Source organism: Mesoplodon bidens (assembly GCF_964165515.1).
Source record: "Mesoplodon bidens genome assembly, chromosome: 1".
Classification (NCBI taxonomy): Eukaryota; Metazoa; Chordata; class Mammalia; order Artiodactyla; family Ziphiidae; genus Mesoplodon; species Mesoplodon bidens.
Genome location: NC_138176.1, coordinates 21,050,154 through 21,068,156, shown reverse-complemented (window position 1 = coordinate 21,068,156; position 18,003 = coordinate 21,050,154). Strand labels below are relative to the sequence as shown.

The 18,003-nt window shown below is 44.3% G+C and overlaps 1 protein-coding gene across 3 annotated transcripts in view; it reads right to left on the bottom strand.

Annotated features, from left to right (window-relative positions):
- Positions 1-18,003, bottom strand: part of XPNPEP1 (X-prolyl aminopeptidase 1) — a 61,199-nt gene that overhangs the window by 13,762 nt on the left and 29,434 nt on the right. For 2 of the 3 annotated variants that reach the window (XM_081252907.1, XM_081252909.1), the window contains exons 6-12: positions 17,498-17,590; positions 17,101-17,244; positions 14,779-14,874; positions 12,561-12,642; positions 10,784-10,994; positions 929-1,018; positions 262-312 (exon numbers count right to left, since the gene is read on the bottom strand). In XM_081252907.1, coding sequence (XP_081109033.1) covers positions 262-312; positions 929-1,018; positions 10,784-10,994; positions 12,561-12,642; positions 14,779-14,874; positions 17,101-17,244; positions 17,498-17,590 — 767 coding nt within the window. The remainder of the gene's footprint in view (positions 1-261; positions 313-928; positions 1,019-10,783; positions 10,995-12,560; positions 12,643-14,778; positions 14,875-17,100; positions 17,245-17,497; positions 17,591-18,003) is intronic. The other variant, XM_081252908.1, reaches the window with a different exon arrangement.

The following is an 18,003-nucleotide window of genomic DNA, read 5'->3' as shown; positions in this document are numbered from 1 at the left end:
CTTAGTTATAAGATAATTCCTTAACCAGAAAGGATCCATTCTGTTAAGGAATTTCGTTCTTCATCTTTGTTACTACTGTCTATAATTAAAGAATTTTTAAATACACACACACCAAATTTCCACAAAGAACTATTAAAACAGAGTACTAAAATTAGATCAAGATCTTAGACCTCGTGGTCAACCAGAGCCACAGTTCGAATCACATGTAGATAATTTCTGAATAATCTATATCCATGTGTTAAACAAAGACTAAGAACCAACCTCTTTCTCCAGCCAGTTAAAGAGTTCACAGAGGGCAACAGCATCTTTAATCTGTGCAAATAACAGAGACATTTTTTAAAGTTATTACTGAAAATCAGATGGGCAGATTCAAAGCCCAGCCCTAATGTGATACTGAGAGGGCTGCACTTATAGGGCTACAAACCATCAGCAATCAGGGCTTTACATGCAGGCATTTCCTGTGAACAAGTGTGCAGCAATTTCCACTATGGGGGAAAGGGCTCCCTTGCTGTTGATTAGTTCAGGCACAATCAGGAAGGGGCCCACCTCAGAGCACACAGGAGCACCCTCAGAGGGGTCATTCCTGTACTACTGGAGCAGGAAAGACAGGCCACTGTCAAAAGCCGTCTCTGGGCCCCAAATCTTTCTAGATCTACTGCCAGCCTTGAAACACAAACCTAGGCCTCTTCAGAGGCTTCACCTTCATCATCACCATCACCTACACTATCATCATCAATCTCCTTTTGTGTTTTATGTTATATTATGTAAAGATCTAGCCCATCCAGTATTGTATTTCATTCTCTCATTAACTCTAGAAAGCTCAGAGAAGTTCCCACCTTGTGCCAGGCTCAAGGCCACACAGCAGGTGAGGGAGCTAGGCCTTCTGACCACCATGCATCCTCTCTTCTGCACAGGCTGCTTTACTCACGTGAGCTCTCCTCATGCCTTCTGATTCAGCAGAATTCTTCACAGCTTTGGCGATGCAGATGGGGGTGTAAGGCATACAGCAGCGATGATCCTGGGGCGAAAGGCAGTCATATGGGAAATCGAGTCTGGCTCCACTCACCCAAGACCAAGGCTATCGCCTCTCCACCCAGCACAGCACACTTAAGACAAATCATTGGAACAGCTCCCACTCAGGACCCACCCAGCTGTCCCCTGGGGCCCGAAGACCTGCCCTTTTTGGTTGGTGACTCTGAACATGGCAAAAGGTGCTTGAGCTCATCCAAAAGCATAAAGTAAAAATATAAAACAAGTTATTTCTCGTCTATCCCCCACCCCGTAGCTTTTTGAGACTGCTGGCTGCCAGCCATCAGAGAGATACGGCTTTTCAAGCCTCCAAGGTCATGGTCAGAGTTCACTAACAGATCAAAGCTTGACCGAAACAACCCCTTTCTGGCTGCACAAAGGAGGCTTTTTCCCACTGTCTAGGGACGCACATGACAGATGAGGGGGGAGGGGAGGCTCCTGCTCCTTCCCGCCTCCTGGCTCAGGGATCAGCTACTGTTAAAGGTCTGATCTTAAAGGGCCGGGGAAGAGCCTTCCCAATTTGAAAACAAGTTAGAATCCAGCCCTGTGTTACAGGGAAGGGGGGAGGGATTTTGCACCACCTTGCACTTGCACTAGCACAGAGCTTCTCAAAGGGCTTTCTCTCTCTCCACTCTCCTTGCTCCCTCTCTCTGAGATACCTACCCATCATGAGACAAAGGCAGGCATGACCCCCAAGGAGGTAAAGCTCTGAGCAACTATGTCATGCAGTGTGACAGTGATGGGTGCAATGGCAGGCCAGGCCTGGGTTCCTCCCAGGATGGCCCACTGCTTAGTGGAGGAGAGAGGCCCGGGGTAGGACAGTCAAAAAAGCTACAACTCCTTAGGTAGGTTTATTCCTAGATATTTTATTCTTTTTGTTGCAATGGTAACTGGGAGTGTTTTCTTAATTTCACTTTCAGATTTTTCATCATTAGTGTATAAGAATGCCAGAGATTTCTGTGCATTAATTTTGTGTCCTGCTACTTTACAAAATTCATTGATTAGCTCTAGTAGTTTTCTGGTAGCATATTTAGGATTCTCTATGTATATTATCATGTCATCGACCTGTATGCAGAAAATTATAAGACACTGATGAAAGAAATTAAAGATGACACAAACAGATGGAGAGATATACCATGTTCTTGGATTGCAAGAATCAACATTGTGAAAATGACTCTACTACCCAAAGCAATCTACAGATTCAATGCAATCCCTATCAAACTACCACTGGCATTTTTCACAGAACTAGAACAAAAAATTTCACAATTTGTATGGAAACACAAGAGACCCCAAATAGCCAAAGCAATCTTGAGAACAAAAAATGGAGCTGGAGGAATCAGGCTCCCTGACTTCAGACTATATTACAAAGCTACAGTAATCAAGACAGTATGGTACTGGCACAAAAACAGAAATATAGATCAATGGAACAGGATAGAAAGCCCAGAGATAAACCCACGCACATATGGTCACCTTATCTTTGATAAAGGAGGCAAGAATATACAGTGGAGAAAAGACAGCCTCTTCAATAAGTGGTGCTGGGAAAACTGGACAGGTACATGTAAAAGTATGAAATTAGAACACTCCCTAACACCATGCACAAAAATAAACTCAAAATGGATTAAAGACCTAAATGTAAGGCCAGACACTATCAAACTCTTAGAGGAAAACATAGGCAGAACGCTCTATGACATAAATCACAGCAAGATCCTTTTTGACCCATCTCCTAGAGAAATGGAAGTAAAAACAAAAATAAACAAATGGGACCTAATGAAACTTAAAAGCTTTTGCACAGCAAAGGAAACCATAAACAAGACCAAAAGACAACCCTCAGAATGGGAGAAAATATTTGCAAATGAAGCAACTGACAAAGGATTAATCTCCAAAATTTATAAGCAGCTCATGCAGCTCAATAACAAAAAAACAAACAACCCAATCCAAAAATGGGCAGAAGACCTAAATAGACATTTCTCCAAAGAAGATATACAGATTGCCAACAAACCCATGAAAGAATGTTCAACATCATTAAACATTAGAGAAATGCAAATCAAAACTACAGTGAGATATCATCTCACACCGGTCAGAATGGCCGTCATCAAAAAATCTAGAAACAATAAATGCTGGAGAGGGTGTGGAGAAAAGGGAACACTCTTGCACTGTTGTTGAGAATGTAAATTGATACAGCCACTATGGAGAACAGTATGGAGGTTCCTTAAAAATCTACAAATAGAACTACCATATAACCCAGCAATCCCACTACTGGTCATATACCCTGAGAAAACCTTAATTCAAAAAGTCATCAGAGACGGGCGTGGGACGCTGGGGCTGTTGCTGCCGCCGCCAAGAAGCCTGTGTGCGAGCGCAGGTCACTGTCCACACCGCCCTTCCGGGAGCCTGTGCAGCCCGCCACTGCCGGGGTCCCAGGATCCAGGGGCGGCTTCCCTGGGAGAACACACGGCGCGCCTCGGGCTGGTGCAACGTCACGCCAGCCTCTGCCACTGCAGGCTCGCCCCGCACTCCGTGCCCCTCCCTCCCGCCCGGCCTGAGTGAGCCAGAGTCCCTGAAGAGGCTGCTCCTTTAACCCCATCCTGTTTGAGCGAAGAACAGACGCCCTCCGGCAACCTACACGCAGAGGTGGGGCCAAATCCAAAGCTGAGACCCAGGAGCTGTGAGAACAAAGAAGAGAAAGGGAAACCTCCCAGCAGCCTCAGAAGCAGCGGATTAAAGCTCCACAATCAACTTGATGTACCCTGCATCTGTGGAATACATGAATAGACAACAAATCATCCCAAATTGAGGAGCCAGAGTCAGTGCTGTGCCTCTGAGATGGGAGAGCCAACTTCAGGACACTGGTCCACAAGAGACCTCCCAGCTCCACATAATATCAAACGGCGAAAATCTTCCAGAGATCTCCATCTCAACACCAGCACCCAGCTTCACTCAACGACCAGCAAGCTACAGTGCTGGACACCCTATGCCAAACAACTAGCAAGACAGGAACACAACGCCACGCATTAGCAGAGAGGCTGCCTAAAATCATAAAAAGTCCACAGACACCCCAAAACACACCACCAGACGTGGACCTGCCCACCAGAAAGACAAGATCCAGCCTCATCCACCAGAACACAGGCACAAGTCCCCTCCACCAGGAAGCCTACACAACCCACTAAACCAACCTTAGCCACTGGGGACAGACACCAAAAACAACGGGAACTCAAACCTGCAGCCTGCAAAAAGGAGACCCCAAACACAGTAACATAAGCAAAATGAGAAGACAGAAAAACACACAGCAGGTGAAGGAGCAAGATAAAAACCCACCAGACCTAACAAATGAAGAGGTAATAGGCAGTCTACCTGAAAAAGAATTCAGAATAATGATAGTAAAGATGATCCAAGATTCTATTTCCAAGATCCAAAATCTTGGAAATAGAATAGACAAAATGCAAGAAACAGTTAACAAGGACCTAGAAGAACTAAAGATGAACCAAGCATCGATTAAAAACACAATAAATGAAATAAAAAATACTCTAGATGGGATCAATAGCAGAATAACTGAGGCAGAAGAACGGATAAGTGAGGTGAAAGATAAAATAGTGGAAATAACTGCTGCAGAGCAAAATAAAGAAAAAAGAATGAAAAGAACAGAGGACAGTCTCAGAGACCTCTGGGACAACATTAAATGCACCAACATTCGAATTATAGGGGTTCCAGAAGAAGAAGAGAAAAAGAAAGGGACTGAGAAAATATTTGAAGAGATTATAGTTGAAAACTTCCCTAATATGGGAAAGGAAATAGTTAATCAAGTCCAGGAGGCACAGAGAGTCCCATACAGAATAAATCCAAGGAGAAATACGCCAAGACACATATTAATCAAACTGTCAAAAATTAAGCACAAAGAAATCATATTAAAAGCAGCAAGCCAAAAACAACAAATAACACACAAGGGAATCCCCATCAGGTTAACAGCTGATCTCTCAGCAGAAACTCTACAAGCCAGAAGGGAGTGGCAGGACATAATTAAAGTGATGAAGGAGAAAAACCTGCAACCAAGATTACTCTACCCAGCAAGGATCTCATTCAGATTTGATGGAGAAATTAAAATGTTTACAGACAAGCAAAAGCTGAGAGAGTTCAGCACCACCAAACCAGCTTTACAACAAATGCTAAAGGAACTTCTCTAGGCAGGAAACACAACAGAAGGAAAAGACCTACAATAACGAACCCAAAACAATTAACAAAATGGGAATAGGAACATACATATCGATAATTACCTTAAATGTAAATGGACTAAATGCTCCCACCAAAAGACACAGATTGGCTGAATGGATACAAAAACAAGACCCATATATATGCTGTCTACAAGAGACCCACTTCAGACCTAGAGACACATACAGACTGAAAGTAAGGGGATGGAAAAAGATATTCCATGCAAATGGAAACCAAAAGAAAGCTGGAGTAGCAATTCTCATATCAGACAAAAGAGACTTTAAAATAAAGACTACTAGAAGAGACAAAGAAGGACACTACATAATGATCAAGGGATCGATCCAAGAAGAAGATATAACAATTGTAAATATTTATGCACCAAACATAGGAGCACCTCAATACATAAGGCAAATACTAACAGCCATAAAAGGAGAAATCGACAGTAACACACTCATAGTAGGGGACTTTAATACCCCACTTTCACCAATGGACAGATCATCCAAAATGAAAATAAATAAGGAAACACAAGCTTTAAATGATACATTAAACGAGATGGACTTAATTGATATCTATAGGACATTCCATCCAAAAACAACAGAATACACATTTTTCTCAAGTGCTCATGGAACATTCTCCAGGATAGATCATATCTTGGGTCACAAATCAAGCCTTGGTAAATTTAAGAAAATTGAAATTGTATCAAGTATCTTTTCCGACCACAATGCTATGAGACTAGATATCAATTACAGGAAAAGAGCTGTAAAAAATACAAACACATGGAGGCTAAACAATACACTACTTAATAACGAAGTGATCCCTGAAGAAATCAAAGAGGAAAGTAAAAAATACCTAGAAACAAATGACAATGGAGACACGACGACCCAAAACCTATGGGATGCAGCAAAAGCAGTTCTAAGAGGGAAGTTTATAGCAATACAATCCCACCTTAAGAAACAGGAAACATCTCGAATAAACAACCTAACCTTGCACCTAAAGCAATTAGAGAAAGAAGAACAAAAACATCCCAAAGTTAGCAGAAGGAAAGAAATCATAAAAATCAGATCAGAAATAAATGAAAAAGAAATGAAGGAAATGATAGCAAAGATCAATAAAACTAAAAGCTGGTTCTTTGAGAAGATAAACAAAATTGATAAACCATTAGCCAGACTCATCAAGAAAAAAAGGGAGAAGACTCAAATCAATAGAATTAGAAATGAAAAAGGAGAAGTAACAACTGACACTGCAGAAATACAAAAGATCATGAGAGATTACTACAAGCAACTCTATGCCAATAAAATGGACAACCTGGAAGAAATGGACAAATTCTTAGAAATGCACAACCTGCCAAGACTGAATCAGGAAGAAATAGAAAATATGAACAGACCAATCACAAGCACTGAAATTGAAACTGTGATTAAAAATCTTCCAACAAACAAAAGCCCAGGACCAGATGGCTTCACAGGCGAATTCTATCAAGCATTTAGAGAAGAGCTAACACCTATCCTTCTCAAACTCTTCCAAAATATAGCAGAGGGAGGAACACTCCCAAACTCATTCTACGAGGCCACCATCACCTTGATACCAAAACCAGACAAGGATGTCACAAAGAAACAAAACTACAGGCCAATATCACTGATGAACATAGATGCAAAAATCCTCAACAAAATACTAGCAAACAGAATCCAACAGCACATCCAAAGGATCATACACCATGATCAAGTGGGGTTTATTCCAGGAATGCAAGGATTCTTCAATATATGCAAATCAATCAACGTGATACACCATATTAACAAATTGAAGGAGAAAAACCATATGATCATCTCAATAGATGCAGAGAAAGCTTTCGACAAAATTCAACACCCATTTATGATAAAAACCCTGCAGAAAGTAGGCATAGAGGGAACTTTCCTCAACATAATAAAGGCCATATATGACAAACCCACAGCCAGCATCGTCCTCAATGGTGAAAAACTGAAACCATTTCCACTAAGATCAGGAACAAGACAAGGCTGCCCACTCTCACCACTCTTATTCAACATAGTTTTGGAAGTTTTAGCCACAGCCATCAGAGAAGAAAAGGAAATAAAAGGAATCCAAATCGGAAAAGAAGAAGTAAAGCTGTCACTGTTTGCAGATGACATGATACTATACATAGAGAATCCTAAAGATGCTACCAGAAAACTACTAGAGCTAATCAATGAATTTGGTAAAGTTGCAGGATACAAAATTAATGCACAGAAATCTCTGGCATTCCTATATACTAATGATGAAAAATCTGAAAGTGAAATCAAGGAAACACTCCCATTTACCATTGCAACAAAAAGAATAAAATATCTAGGAATAAACCTACCTAAGGAGACAAAAGACCTGTATGCAGAAAATTATAAGACACTGATGAAAGAAATTAAAGATGACACAAACAGATGGAGAGATATACCATGTTCTTGGATTGGAAGAATCAACATTCTGAAAATGACTCTACTACCCAAAGCAATCTACAGATTCAATGCAATCCCTATCAAACTACCACTGGCATTTTTCACAGAACTAGAACAAAAAATTTCACAATTTGTATGGAAACACAAAAGACCCCGAATAGCCAAAGCAATCTTGAGAACGAAAAATGGAGCTGGAGGAATCAGGCTCCCTGACTTCAGACTATACTACAAAGCTACAGTAATCAAGACAGTATGGTACTGGCACAAAAACAGAAAGATAGATCAATAGAACAGGATAGAAAGCCCCGAGATAAACCCACGGACATATGGTCACCTTATCTTTGATAAAGGAGGCAGGAATGTACAGTGGAGAAAGGACAGTCTCTTCAATAAGTGGTGCTGGGAAAACTGGACAGGGACATGTAAAAGTATGAGATTAGATCACTCCCTAACACCATACACAAAAATAAGCTCAAAATGGATTAAAGACCTAAATGTAAGGCCAGACACTATCAAACTCTTAGAGGAAAACATAGGCAGAACACTCCATGACATAAATCACAGCAAGATCCTTTTTGACCCATCTCCTAGAGAAATGGAAATAAAGACAAAAATAAACACATGGGACCTAATGAAACTTAAAAGCTTTTGCACAGCAAAGGAAACCATAAACAAGACCGAAAGACAACCCTCAGAATGGGAGAAAATATTTGCAAATGAAGCAACTGACAAAGGATTAATCTCCAAAATTTATAAGCAGCTCATGCAGCTCAATAACAAAAAAACAAACAACCCAATCCAAAAATGGGCAGAAGACCTAAATAGACATTTCTCCACAGAAGATATACAGACTGCCAACAAACACATGAAAGGATGCTCAACATCTTTACTCATTAGAGAAATGCAAATCAAAACTACAATGAGATATCATCTCACACCAGTCAGAATGGCCATCATCAAAAAATCTAGAAACAATAAATGCTGGAGAGGGTGTGGAAAAAAGGGAACACTCTTGCACTGCTGGTGGGAATGTGAATTGGTACAGCCACTATGGAGAACGGTATGGAGGTTCCTTAAAAAACTACAAATAGAACTACCATATGACCCAGCAATCCCACTACTGGGCATGTACCCTGAGAAAACCATAATTCAAAAAGAGACATGTACCAAAATGTTCATAGCAGCCCTATTTACAATAGCCCGGAGGTGGAAACAACCTAAGTGTCCATCATCGGATGAATGGGTAAAGAAGATGTGGCACATATATACAATGGAATATTACTCAGCCATAAAAAGAAACGAAATTGAGCTATTTGTAATGAGGTGGATGGACCTAGAGTCTGTCATACAGAGTGAAGTAAGTCAGAAAGAGAAAGACAAATACTGTATGCTGACACATATATATGGAATTTAAGAAAAAAAAATGTCATGAAGAACATAGGGGTAAGACAGGAATAAAGACACAGACCTACTAGAGAATGGACTTGAGGATATGGGGAGGGGGAAGGGTAAAAAAAAAAAAAAAAAAAGTCATGTACCAAAATGTTCATTGCAGCTCTATTTACAATAGCCAGGACATGGAAGCAACCTAAGTGTCCATCAACAGATGAATGTATAAAGAAGATGTGGCACATATATACAATGGAATATTATTCAGCCATAAAAAGAAATGAAATTGAGTTATTTGTAGTGAGGTGGATGGACCTAGAGTCTGTCATACAGAGTGAAGTAAGTCAGAAAGAGAAAATCAAATACCATATGCTAACACATATATATGGAATCTAAGGGAAAAAAAAAAGGTCATGAAGTACCTAGGGGTAAGATGGGAATAAAGACACAGACCTACTAGAACATGGAGGGGCAAGGGTAAGCTGTGACAAAGTGAGAGAGTGGCATGGACATATATACACTACCAAACGTAAAATAGATAGCTAGTGGGAAGCAGCCGCGTAGCACAGGGAGATCAGCTAGGTGCTTTGTGACCACCTAGAGGGGTGGGATAGGGAGGGTGGGAGGGAGGGAGATACAAGAGGGAAGAGATGTGGTAACATATGTATATGTATAACTGATTCACTTTGTTATAAAGCAGAAACTAACACACCACTGTAAAGAAATTATACTCCAATAAAGATGTTTAAAAAAAAAAAAAAAAAGGCTACAACTAAGGTGCCTTGAACTCCTGTGCCAGGCCTCAGTTAAAATGAGTGGGAAGGTGTCAGCTGCTTAGCACCGCCCAGCAGGGGCTCAGTCAAGGGCAGGACTATCAGTATCATTTGATCTTTGACAAATCCCCAACTCCCAAAGCCTCCCCGGGCCTCAGGTGTCCTTAACTATGAAATGTGGTGGGAGAGGTGGGTGTAGAGTAGTGTCTCCCAAACTTCAGATCCTCTCATACCACCTGCACAGGTCTTACCCTAGCTGCTACCCCCTGGACCCTTATTTACTAAGACTTTTCTTTAGACTATCTTTGAATCAACATAGGTTACTGAACTCAACTCTCTCTTAAGAAACCATTTTTATAATATATGGTCTCATATGCTAATCATATTTTTTTCTAGTACACACTAAAACACTTTTTTATAGTTGATATAGAGTATTATATAAGTGCAAGGTATACAACATAGTGATTCATAATTTTTAAAGGTTAAATTCCATTCAAAGTTATTATAAAATACTGGCTATATTCCCTGCGCTATACAATATATCCTTGTAGCTTATTTATGTTATACATAGTAGTCTGTACCTCTTAATCCCATATCCCTGTCTTGCCCCTACCCTCTTCCCTCTCCCCACTGGTAACCACTAGTTCATTCTCTGTAACTGTTAAAACGCTTTTAAAACAGAGACATTTAAATAAACCTAAGTATGAATGTGTACCACCTAAAATCATCTCTCATGTCACGTTTTGGAAAACACAGAACTCAATGGGTTCTAAAAGCCTCACACTCCAGCCCAAAGGGCCCATCCAGGGAGACGACACCTCTGACCCAACAGCCAGTCCTGGAAATCTGCCTGAACAACCTCTGCTTCAAAGACAAGCTGCACGATGCCAGGACTGGAAAGGGCCTGGCAGCTGGAGCGGCAGGTTTAGATGGGTCTCTGGGGCTACCAACCTTGGGGATGGCCTCGCTCACGGCATAGCTGGCCTTGTCGCTGACCCACACCTTCTCCCTCGGGGAGAGGCTGGCGCACAGGGTCTTGAGCTCGCTCAGGATGGACTTGTAGGGAAGCACCTGGATTCTGTACTCAGCTTCCAGGCCCAAGTCAAGCAGCAGGTGCTCCTTCACGCTGGGGGCGTCTGTGCGGTCGCCATCAATGAAGAGCCTGCAGAGGGGCCACAGGTGAGGTGACAGGAAAGGCAGGCACGGGAGTGAGAGGACGAGAACACGGACCCACACACAAGCAACAGGCTCTACCTCCCGGCATCCAAACCAAGCAGTTTCTCTTTCCTCCATGCCTTTCCCAACTCCTGCTCCCCAAACTGCGTTCCCTGCCCTGTGCATGCTGTCACCTTCCACCCCACCCCCCAAGCCAGGACCTGGGCACTGTCCTCCTTGAGGCTCCTCCTTCCCTCCTCCACTGAGATCTTTGAACCTATAGCCTAAACACCCCTCAAACCTCTCCAGCTTTCACTGTAGCCTGGCCCAGTCGCTGCCCAGGTTCAGGTCACTACCGTCTCTCACTTGGATCAGTGCCACAGCCTCCTAACTGGCCTCCCTGCCTCCAGTCTTCCCTATCCACCTTATCTTTTGCAGCAATCATAATTCACCCCGTAATTTCACTCCAATCATAACATCCTTTATGATTTACAAGCCTGACCATGTAGTTCCGTGTGAAAAACTCATTCAATAGCTCTGCAGCATCCTCAGGACAAGAGCCCCAAGCTCCTGAACCTGGCTCACAAGGCCTTCCTTATGGGGGCCCTGCCCACCGGCCGGCTTCCCGCTCCAGGTTCCAACCACACTGGACCACTCTGGGTCCTCCACGCACACTGTGCTCTCTCCTGCCCAGAGCCTCTGAAAATGCTGCTTCCCCTGCTTAGATCACCATTCCTCTTCCTCCTCGCCCCCCACTCACCTAGCTAACCCACATGCACCCTTAATCTCTGACTCAATATTACTTTCCCCAAAAGCCTCCTCTGACCAGGTCAGACCCCTCCAATAACACCCGTACCCACCCCAATGACAAGTTAGTGCCCATTATGTGCCCAAATGCCCTCAGGAAACCTCTCATCTCTGCAACTCTAACCCAGGACCCTGTCTGTCTCATTCACCCCAACACCTAACAGAGACCCCAGCACATAACAGGCACTCAATAAATATGTTGTCTGAATGCAGAAAGCCATCCAAATAAGAAGAGCAATGGCAGCACGGCCACAAGCAGCAGTTTAAAAGATAAACTGACAAGGCACAGCTCAGGGGGGTTTTCTGTGTCACTTCTGACCTTCCAAATGACTGGGCTATTTGCATCATGGACCCAGGATTGTATAACAGAGCCCATATTCCCCTTGGCATTGGCTGCTAGGAAACCTGGAATCAAATGTACGGCCTGAACAAGACTTTGCAGCAGGAATTCTGTGAACTAGCCTCACTCTCTCCAGTTTTGTTCTGATGTCCTCGACCACCTATTTTTTTTATCTCCTAGTACTACAGAGACTTTCAGAGATTTCAAATCATTTTCAGGATTAAAAGAGAGGCAGGATATAAATAAATATCTATTGTTAAGGAAGACAAGAAGGGGAAGGAAGAGAGGCAGGAAAGGGAAAGGGCAGGAGAAAAGCAGCGTACTAGCGCACGTCAGGCCGAGACTGGCGGGCCCGGGCCAGAAGGGGGCGACTGGGGCTCCGAGGAGCTGTGGGGAAGGACTTTCAGGCGCAGGGCCAGCACTCACATGATGGTCTCTAGTCCTATGATTGCATAGGAGAAAAATACTGGATTGTGCTCCACATCTGATCCTCGGAGATTGAACAGCCCTGAAAAAAAAAAAAAGCCTGTCACCTGCCTGAGTGAGAGTTTAAGGGGTAGGTTGTAGAGCAAGGGAAGAGCTTCCACTCGCTAGGGAAGGACTGGGTGGCATCTCTCAGAGAAGCTGGGAGCCTCACTTCCTGGTCCCACCTCTGAGCTGCAGTTGCTCATATCCGCCAAATGATGGCACCAGAACTGTTTCTTATGCCTACCGCATCACCATCCCGAGAAGGGGATGGAAGAGTTATTAGTCAGAAAACCCAACAAATGCCCTCCAGACAAGAGTTGAAATGGTCCACCTGGCAGTGACCTGCCAGGCCTAGCAGGCCTGACGTGCCACAGAAAAACGCTCTGGCACTCCCAAATACAGGGGAGGGAGCCAAGCACTCGCTCCCTTCTGAGGGGAACGACCTAGAGTAGAAAAACTGAGACCCACCCATGAGGGAGGCCAGATGAGGCCCTCTGTGCGAGGGTCAAGAGCCCCAGGAAGGCGGGGCTCCCCAGCAGAGGAACAAAAGCAGTGAGTCAGCGGTGCTCCGGCCCACAAATGAAACCCGAGCCTGCGGCCCACCCGGAACCACGGCTGGGTGGAGGACCTGCCTTGGCCAGTGTCAGGGGGTCTAGTGAGGTCACAGAGTGTTGGAGAAACTAGAGGGACCAGCAGAGAGCACAGCTCTCGTCCGAGGACTTCCAGCTGCCTAATGCTTGCTCTACTGAGGATCAGAGTGCAGAGAAGACCCTGGCGTAAAAAGCACTGCCTCTGTTTTAAAATCATGGCTTCGCAAAGTAAAGCAATGAGGCAACATGTTTTACCTATCAGACCAAACTAGCACTCTTTCAAAATGACAGCACCTGGGGCTGGCGAGGGTGTGGCGAGAGGGGTGTACTCATACACCGCTGTGCAACCTTTCCGGCAGGTACATGGCAAAATGGTCAAAAGCCCTGCCATGCATACACCCTCTAATCCATAACACCACCTCTAAAGCCAACCAGAAGTTGGAAGAAAATTATCAGAAACTAAGACATGGATTGTGATGCACCAAGACTTTGATGGATGTAACAAAATCACGAGAAAATTGGAAATTACTCAAAGGGCATATGTAGGGGAATGGCTAAGTAAATTATGATACAACCATATGATGAGATATTTCATATTCACTTAAAATTATGCTTATGTATGCTTAGAGTATCCCGATACACTGGAAAAAAATCTAGCTACAAAATTACATATGTGCAGAATGTTAACTGTAATTCTCTGTGTGTAAGAAAATTATAGGTGATTTTTTTTCTTCTTTCTACTTCCTCTGCACTTTCCAGGTTTTCCGCAATGGAAATGTGTGTCTTTTTAATAATAAAGGAGAGAAATTAGCTTTATATGTTATTTTCTCTGACGTTAAAGTTATTTAGTTAACTAGGGATATAAATCACTGACACTCTTGACAAAGTTTGGACCTGGGGATTAGAGAGCTAGGACACTGTGCAGTAAGCTTTCTTTCCCTAGTGAGAAAAATCAAAGGATAAGGCAGTGCCTTGTCTCAGGTACCCTGGGTCAAATCCAGTCAGAAAATAGCAGACAATAAGAAGATTCCTTCAGGCTCTAGAAGGCACTGAACAGTTCCATGGGGATAGTTTAAGGTCTAAAGATTAAAAAACTGCTATTGTACCAAAAGGCTTGTTGAAGAACTTTCAGGTCCTGAGTTTTCTGAAGTAGAAATATTTCTAGAGCATCCTCATTGTGAAGAACTTGGGGATATACAGGAAAAGGATAAAGAAAAAAATATCTCCTATGATCTTATTTCTATACCCATAGAGACACATGAATGTTGACAGGCACCAAAAGTTTGTTGGAAATGTCCCTCCTCAGAGGTGTCACAGTCCTGAGTAGACTGGCCAGAGGGGGACATCATCACAGATTTAACATCAGCCCCTGGCTGTAATACAGCTCCAGACCAAGCTACATTCCCCTCCCCGACTCCCTATAATTACTTCTCCATCCTACTCGGCATATCATATACCCCACTGGTGACAGTCTTTTGCTTATTCCCTGGCCACTCTGAAAGCTGAATTGCATGAACACACAGATTCCCAGAGAACCAATGCAGAGACTGGGTAACACACCCCAACAGTGAAACCAGAGCACTCACATGCAATCTCATCCAGGGCAGTGACCACAAACCACACGACGTTCCTCTCGGCCATTTTCAACCGAAGATCTACAACCTTGTCCTTCCAGGAGATGCCTGCAAGAAACAAACGTACTTGCGACTTCAGCCCTGGTCTGGTCCCAGGGACCTGCAGAAGCCAAGTGAAAGAACCCATTCCAAACATTTTTAACCAGCACCATATCCCAGGGAGCATGTTATCTGAGCAGACAGAAGGCCCAGATTCAAGCCCCATCCATGAGAAGTGACTGTAAGCTAGTTGACTGTCAAGAGCCCTGACTACCTCAAAGAAAAAGTAATTAATTTGTTCATCCAACAAATGTCTATGAAGCATCTACACTTCCCAGGCATAGATACCATGCTGGTCACTGTGGTTACAGCTCTGAGCTACATGCAGTCCTTGCGTTCATGGGGCTTACAATCTAGAAGGGAAGACAGACAATTAAACCAGCAATTAGTGGGACTTCCCTGGTGGCACAGTGGTTAAGAATCCACCTGCCAATGCAGGGGACATGGGTTCGTTCCCTGGTCTGCGGAAGATGCCACATGCCTTGGAGCAACTAAGCCCGCGAGCCACAACTACTGAGCCCATGTGCCACAACTAATGCAGCCCGCACACCTAGAGCCCGTGCTCTACAACAAAAGAAGCCACTGCAATGAGAAGCCTGCGCACCGCAATGAAGAGTAGCCCCCGCTCGCCGCAACTAGAGAAAGCCTGCACAAGGCAACGAAGATCCAACACAGCCAAAAATAAAATAAATAATTTTTTTAAAAAACCCCAAAAAACAAGCAATTAGTTACACTTCTGTACAGGGAGCTTTGAGAACACACTACCCAGCAGAGAGAACTCACCGAGTCTTAGAAGTCAGGGGAATATCACCTACCACTTTACATTCCTGGAGATACGAGACTTGCCTTTCAGTGCTAAGACCGAGGAATTCTCTACAGTCTGACTCAGTGTGACAACCACTTCCAAATCACACTTGCACTGTCAGACACAGCCACGGCCTCCCTGCTCTCCCCAGGATGAAACTGGGGTCCTAGAGGAGCTCACCCCATCACCACCACCAACAACAAAAACAACCATGAAACAGCACATGTAACGCAGGGCACAGCCACCTGTGAACATGGCAGGCATCTGTCTTATTCGCCCAGCACCTAGCAGTGTCCTGTACACAGCAGGCACTCATGTGTCTGCTGAACAGAAGTTTTACCAGCCACACCTGCTCTCCCCCCTTCTATAAGCAATAGGTCAGAGCCTCTGCTTCAGTTGAACAAAACTCAAAACACGTTGATGGAAAATGTTTAGCTGACCCTGGGCCACTCACTGGACCCATCCCCCTGATCTGTCATACCCTCAGGTGAGGGTGTCACAAGGAAAGCAAGCTGGGGGCTGTCCCCACAACTAAACGCTGCTTTGAAGACCAGCTCGGGAATGCTGTTTAAAACTTGACTGAGAGTCTGGGCTGTACTGCTTTCTTCCCAGGACCCCTCTGGGCAATGTGCCTACATTCCAGACATCCCCCCTGCACCTCTCCTCTGCCGTTTCCACAGCAAGGCTCCCTCCCCTGCAGCCCCACCTCCTAGGCCTTTCCCTCTGCACTCCTCACTCTGGCATAAATCACACTTTCATCTCCCACAAAACGTTCACAGAACTTGCTCCTCACTCACCACTATCACACAAGCCAAAGAAACCCACCCACACCCCAAAGCTACTAAAGCAGAGGACAGACAGAAGGAGGGCGCCTGGGAAGGTAAACCTACAAATGCTGACAGAAGAAAAGGAAATGGAATCTAGAAACCTCTAGGCTCACTACAGTCCAATAAAAATTAATTTAAAAAACAAAACAAAAGACAATCTGCTAAGGCTGGGGTGTGTATACAACCCGACCAGCTGTTGACACTGATTGTGGATTAAAAAATGTGTGAGAAGGAAAAAAAATTTAAATGAAGAAATAAAACTCTCAAGGTGACTAAATCAAAAAAAGAAAAGAAACCTCTAGTCTGTTTCCAATATTAGACATGTTAAGAGGGGCAGTTAGCAACTGAACGGTAAAAAAGCCATCTCAGCAGCACCCACAGGTCTGCCCAGAAGAGCTTTGCAAGAATAAACTATGCCAAAGTAGGTGGCAAGTAGGTGGCAACTGTGGAAACAAACTGAACTCCTGCTGCGTCAAATGCCCCATGTGCCAGGGCGGGGCAAAATCCTCCAATCAGCTCAAGCTCGACCTGGATTCAGAGGACTTTCGTTTCGGTGAAGGGGCCAATGGTCAGGGGCCTTCTGGGCACAGCCGTGGTTCTGACCTGTGTAATCCAGGCCCAGTGTGATGAGGGGCTTGCACGGACGCTCAGGACGGTCTGTCCAGATCTTGTCCACAAGGTTCTCCTTGACAGGAATGAGGTGGTGGCCAGCGCTTCTCAGAACCTTGGCCATCTTCTTCCAGTAATCTGAGGGGAAACACACGTGGTCTAGCTATGAACTGAACACCCTTTACAGGCAGCAGGGCTTTGAGAGCCTGGCACCTTCTGAAAGGCTAACCCGCGGCCCTGTGCTAACTCTTCTGCTCACCTTGACCTTTGTTGTGACATCAAATCATGCTGAGCCCCCAGATGTTCCACAACCCACAAGCAAACAGGGAGGATGGAGAGGCCTCTAGAACTCACTTCCTCACCCAAGGTGAAAGGGCCTATGCTTACTCACCTGTAGGAATGATCAGTGGGTCCACACCAACCCTGGATCCTTCAGGAAGTACGCTCACCAGCCAGTCTTCCTGAGTCGGTGTGTCCTTCAGACCTACAGAGGGAAGAACTGATGAGAAGCAATTCCCAGGGGGACCCGAGCTCACTGTCCTATCCAGAAGGAGGCAATTCACCAACATCGTGAGAGCAGGGTCTTTATTCAGCACCTTCTTCACAGAGAATTGCCAGCACTTGGAAAATCTGAACTTGCCTTAAGCCTGGAAGGCGATGAAAAGTGCAAGACGCTATAAAAGGAAAACTGAACGTGAGATGGTGTATAAGGAACGGGTGGGACAGGGAAAAAAAAGGAACAGGATTTTCATCAGACCCCTGGTAAAGGCATCCCAGGAATCGCTGCAATACAGGTACATGGTGCCATCGTGAAGGTCGTCTTGTATCAGCCTTCGGTCACTTTACCACTGATGAGAGGGTGGGTGGTGATATGGTGAAGGCTGGAGCTGGGAGCCT